The sequence below is a fragment of the Phyllopteryx taeniolatus genome, chromosome 2, assembly GCF_024500385.1.
Source record: "Phyllopteryx taeniolatus isolate TA_2022b chromosome 2, UOR_Ptae_1.2, whole genome shotgun sequence".
Lineage (NCBI taxonomy): Eukaryota > Metazoa > Chordata > Actinopteri > Syngnathiformes > Syngnathidae > Phyllopteryx > Phyllopteryx taeniolatus.
In genome coordinates, this window is record NC_084503.1 from 17,875,588 (window position 1) to 17,881,587 (window position 6,000).

Consider the following 6,000-nt stretch of genomic DNA (forward strand, 5'->3'; position numbering starts at 1 on the left):
AGCGGCTCAGAAAATGGATGGATGGATGGATATTAACTTGGTTGCTGAGCCGAGACAATGTAGGGGCGTGATAATGTTAAGAAGAAGCTGCTGCTGTAGTACTGTAAATATCTGACGGCCAATAATGTTATTTAAAAAAAAAAACATGCCGGCGGTTTGGGACAGACATGTCTGAGACAGACAACGCGTAATGCCCGGATCAGACAACAAGACAAATTTGCTCTTTCACGATTGCACTATGGCGGCACGGTGGGCGACTGGTTAGAGCGTCAGCCTCACAGTTCTGAGGACTCTGGTTCAATCCCCGGCCCCGCCTGTGTGGAGTTTGCATGTTCTCCCCATGCCTGCGTGGGTTTTCTCCGGGCACTCCGGTTTCCTCCCACATCTCAAAAACATGCATTAATTGGAGACTCTAAATTGCCCGTAGGTGTGAATGTCAGTGCGAATGGTTGTTTGTTTACATGTGCCCTGCGATTCGCTGGCAACCAGTTCAGGGTGTACCCCGCCTCCTACCCGATGACAGCTGGGATAGGCTCCAGCACGCCTGCGACCCTAGTGAGGAGAAGCGGCTCAGAAAATGGATGGATGGATGGATGGACGATTGCACTATGTCAGACTACTGCAATAAAATCTCTTTATTCCGATACCACCGCATCCCGTTTTTTACGATCATTGGGCTTTATCTTGTCAACCTCAAATACACTCGTTACCGTGGCGATGACAACAAGAGTGGATCATGCCGACTATATTATGAGGACAAAATGGGGAAAAACGTGTGTTGGTGGTCACCGGTGCTCAGGACAGGAGAGGATGTTTGTTTTAAGGCTTGCTTGAGGTATGTTCACATACTCTTAATACGATACGGCTTGCAACGTACGTATCGTAAAAAACGTTATGTAGCCTAGCAAGCTAGTGCTAGCACTAACGGTTGTACGTAAACATGCCGCCGTTCTGTCAAATCATGCTCTAAAGTTTCAGTGTGGGTGAAGTAATTTAATAACAATAAGGTAATTTACTTACAGTAAGTTAGCACCCATTATTTCTGACATCAGAATCAGAACCATCTTTATTTGCCAAGTATGTCCAAAACACACAAGGAATTTGTCTCCGGTACTTGGAGCCGCTCTAGTACAACAGACAGTCAATTTACAGAACACTTTGGAGACATAAAGACATTGACAAAAAACAATTGTGCAAAAAGATGCAGAGTCCTCTAGCACTTAGAACAGTTCGAATGACTAATATTGCAATAGACCGGTGCAATGACCATTGTGCAAGGGGCGCTGAGACTTCAAGGAGTGTATGCGGTTTAAAGTGACGAGTAGTGCGATAATCTGGGACAATGTTGGTTGTGCAAATGTTACAGATACTCCTCAAACAGTGTGCAATGGAGCAGATGCTACTCTGGCATGAGTGGCCAGTATATGCAAATAGTGCAGCATGGCGAGACAACTACAGTGAGTGCACGAGTAATACATAATTGGCCCCACAGAAATGTGACAACGAAGTCAAAAAATTGCCAGCATGTTGTAATGGAATTGTAGGTCAGGTGTTTAAGAAGTTGATCGCAAGAGGGAAGAAGCTGTTGGAATGTCTACTAGTTCTAGTTTGCATTGATCGGTAGCGCCTACCTGAGGGAAGGAGCTGGAAGAGCTGGTGACCTGGGTGCGGAGGGTCCGAGAGGATTTTGCACGCCCTTGTCTTAGTTCTGGCAGTGTGCAAGTCCTCAATGGTGGGTAGGGGGGGTACCGACAATCCTTTCAGCAGTTTTGATTGTCCGTTGCAGTCGGAGTTTGTCCTTTTTTGTAGCAGCACCGAACCAGACTGTGATGGAAGAACACAGGACTGATTCGATGACCGCTGTGTAGAACTGTCTCAGCAGCTCCGGTGGCAGGCCGTGCTTTCTCAGAAGCCGCAGGAAGTACATCCTCTGCTGGGCCTTTTTGAGGACGGAGTTGATGTTAGTCGCCCACTTCAGGTCCTGAGAGATTGTAATTCCCAGGAACTTGAAGGTCTCGACGGTTGACACAAGGCGGCTGGACAACGTGAGGGGCAGCTGTGGCGATGGATGCCTCCTGAAGTCCACGATCATCTCTACAGTCTTGAGCGTGTTCAGCTCCAGGTTGTGTCGGCCGCACCACAGCTCCAGCCGCTCCACTTCCTGTCGATATGCAGACTCATCACCGTCCTTGATGAGGCCGGTGACAGTGGTGTCATCTGCAAACTTCAGGAGTTTGACAGTCGGGTTCGCTGAGGTGCAGTCGTTCGTGTAGAGAGAGAAGAGCAGCGGGGAGAGGACACAACCTTGGGGCGCCCCAGTGCTGATGCTGCGTGTGAATGAGATGGTCTCCCCCAGCCTCACCTGCTGTGTCCTGCCCGTCAGAAAGCTGTAAATCCACTGGCAGATGGCAGGTGAGACGCTGAGCTGGAGAAGCTTGGATGAAAGGAGTTCAGGGATGATAGTGTTGAACGCTGAGCTGAAGTCCACGAACAGGATCCTCGCGTAGGTCCCTGCACTGTCGAGGTTTTCTAGGATGAAGTGCAGTCCCATGTTGACTGCATCATCCGCAGACCTGTTCGCTTGGTAGGCAAACTCCAGGGGGTCCACCAGGGGACCTGTGACACTCTTGAGGTGGTCCAGCACGAGACGTTCAAAGGACTTCATGACCACAGATGTCAAAGCGACAGGCCTGTAGTCATTCAGACCCGAGATTGCAGGTTTCTTGGGGACTGGAATGATGGTGGAGCGTTTGAAACAGGATGGAACTTCGCACAGTTCCAGAGATCTATTGAAGATCTGAGTGAAGATTGGAGCGAGCTGGTCCGCGCAGACTTTGAGGCAGGATGGGGACACATGGTCCGGGCCTGCCGCTTTGTTAATCTTTTGTTGGTTGAAGATGCGTCTCACATCCTGTTCATGAATGGTTAACGCAGAAGTCAGAAATGTGATTGTGGTCGCGGGTGCGGCCGGGTGGCTGTGTGGTGTGAAACTGTCCTTTTCAAATCTGTTGTAATGTTGGTTTGACCTGACTGATTAGAATACACGATCTGACTAGAGCAGTGATTTTCAACCTTTATGGAGCCAAGGAACATATTTCACACGGCACACCAACAAATAAATATGTCACAAAAAGTGGATACATTAATTACTGTATGTACTTCCTGCCATCTAATAGAAGACCATTAATTTGTTCTGTCTGTCACTATGCCTCACATAAATAGATTAGCAAAGATACATTATTTATTGTAAATATATATTTTTTGAGAAATGAAGTACACAAATATATCCAGTAAATGAACAGGTAATTTAAATAGACACATTGCTCCATCTTGTGATCGGATCGGTGATCGGTTATCGTTTTTTTAAACTCGCTGATCGGTGATCGGCCCCAAAAATCCGGATCATGTAAAGCATAGTCCCTAATGCTACATTGCAGCTCGGAAGGATGTGTGAAGTATAAATGTAGTTACAACAGTGTGAACAAAATCCAAATGCATGCATTTAGACTAAATTTTTGGAATTGTAAAATTGCAATTGGAAAAGAAATTGATAAAAACTTAAATATGTTAATTATTGTCATTTGTTGGTAATAGCACATAATAAAATCTGCTTATTTGTACTCTCCTTTCAGTGAATCCTGATGTGTCCAGTGATCACAATCATCATCATCCACCTGTAAAGGATTACAAGGTGAAGGTCCCATCCAGGAGCATGAGACTGACTGGATGCATTGTTGTCACGATGATGCCTTGGTTACATGTGCTCCTGACACTATAATGGTTGAGGCATTCAACCTCAAACTTGATTCTAACCTTATTTATCAAAGGAAGACATACAGTATGACGCTGTGATATGGAATAGAGCACCAGTTCCATACAGTGCAGGACACAGGATTTTTAACAACGTGGAAACATAAAGACATATTCTCCTGCTTTTATGAATAGAAGATTATTTTGTAAAGTGCCAATTTAATCAATATTTATGTTAACAATAACTATAGCATATTTTGTCAAATGTATTGATTTAACTGTATGTCTGCACACAAAATACATGGCCAGTAGATATACAAACACGCAGAAACATCCTTGCTCTTAATTGATGTCTACACAGTAGAGGGTTATTTTAAATTTAGAAATAATCAGATTTTAGAGACTCTTTAAGATTGGTACTTTCAGAGTCAGTATAAGTGGCCAAATTCTATGCATTTTGCTTATAATTTACGGTAACCTTTTACCAGCACATTTTAAATATACACTGTGTAATTGTTATATTTAAATTGTAAGGATGATGGCATGATGGAGGGACAGAAAAGTGGAAATACATGTATTTATTTTTATTTTTAAAATAGATTTAGAAATAAATTAATTTCCGCAGTCTTTCACACCCCAGGAGGGAGCCGTTACCTCCTGGAGTATCTTCAGCCAGTTACTTGACTATACACACATATGCAATATGTACTGTAGATTGTGAGCTGCTGGGATGTTTGCCTACAGAGAAACAGGAAATGATTTGTTTCACAAATGCCATGCATGTTTGGTGAAAGGCTGGGAGAATTTTGCTGTACAGTATGAGACATGCACTCTTTTGCTCACACTGGATGTCCAAGGGAGGATAAGTGACAATAATATGACAGAAAACACTGAGTAACATTATTAGCATCCAAAATGTCAATGATAACAGAAACATATTTTATATGTATATTAGCTGCTTTTGTTGGAGTGATGACAAAAAAATATATTGTGCCCTTTTAATTTATGACTTGATTTATTTTTGTGTCGATTCAGCACTTTTATTCACCTGTAGACTCTTTATTACAGATTCTAATCCGCTCATTGTTTATTGATAGCCAAAGTGCAAAAATCTCTGTCTGTAGGATTTTTCTGACTGGGTGATTTCACTTTAAATGATAAAGCAACATGAAAGGCATCATATAATCAGTATTGCTAACACACAATATACAGTACCATGAAAAAGTATTGTCCCATCCCCCCCTCACTCTCAAATTCTTATTTTCTTGCATTGTTTACCTACTTTAATATTTAAGATAATCAGAATCATCTTTATTTGCCAAGTATGCCAAAAACACACAAGGAATTTGTCTCTGGTAGTGGGAGCCACTTTAGTACGACAACAAACATTCAATTGACAGAGAATACTTTTGAGACATAAAAACATAAAAAACACAGTCACCTCTCGCAATTTAGAGCAGTTTGAAATGATTAATAGAACAATAGTCTGATACAGTGACTATTGGTGCAGAGACTTCAAGACATTTATGCAGTTTAAAGTGACTAGTAGTGCGATATTTTGGAGCAGTATCAATTGTGCAAATGATGCAGTTACGTCCCAAGAACATGAGTGGACAGTATTGCAAGTCCTCAAAGGTAGCTAGGCAGGTACCGACAATTTTTTTCAGCAGTTTTGATTGTCGGTTTCAGTCTGAGTTTGCCCTTTTTTGTGGCAGCACCAAACCAGACTGTGATGTATGAACACAGGACTGATTTGATGACTGCTGTGTAGAACTGCCTCAGCAGCTCCTGTGGCAGGTCTTGCTTCCTCTGAAGCCGCAGCAAGTACATCCTCTGCCTGGACTTTTTGAGGATGGAGTTGATGTTGGTCTCTCACTTCAGGTCTTGAGAGACTGTTATTCCCAGGAACTTGAAGATCAGGACGGTTGACACAGGACAGTTGGACAGCGTGAGGGGCAGCTGTGGCGAAGGATGCCTACTGAAGTCCACAATCATCTTTACAGTCTTGAGCCTGTTCAGCTCCAGGTTGTGTCGGCCGCACCACAGCTCCAGCTGCTCCAATTACTTTGATGAGGCTGATGACAGTGGTATCGTCTGCAAACTTCAGGAGTTTGATAGCCGGGTGCATAAAGGTGCAGTCATTCGTGTAGACAGAGAAGAGCAGCGGAGAGAGGACACTTCCTTGGGGTGCCCCGGTGCTGGTGGTGCGTGTAGATGAGGTGGTGTCCCCCAGCCTCACCTGCTGTGTCC

The 6,000-nt window shown here is 43.8% G+C and overlaps 1 protein-coding gene across 3 annotated transcripts in view; it reads left to right on the plus strand.

Annotated features, from left to right (window-relative positions):
• The window catches only part of gpc5a (glypican 5a), a 183,762-nt gene extending 179,010 nt beyond the window's left edge, over positions 1–4,752 (plus strand). For 2 of the 3 annotated variants that reach the window (XM_061763441.1, XM_061763450.1), the window contains one exon: positions 3,633–4,752. In XM_061763441.1, coding sequence (XP_061619425.1) covers positions 3,633–3,778 — 146 coding nt within the window. In that variant the 3' untranslated portion in view covers positions 3,779–4,752. The remainder of the gene's footprint in view (positions 1–3,632) is intronic. The other variant, XM_061763459.1, reaches the window with a different exon arrangement.
• The last annotated feature ends 1,248 nt before the right edge of the window (positions 4,753–6,000 follow it).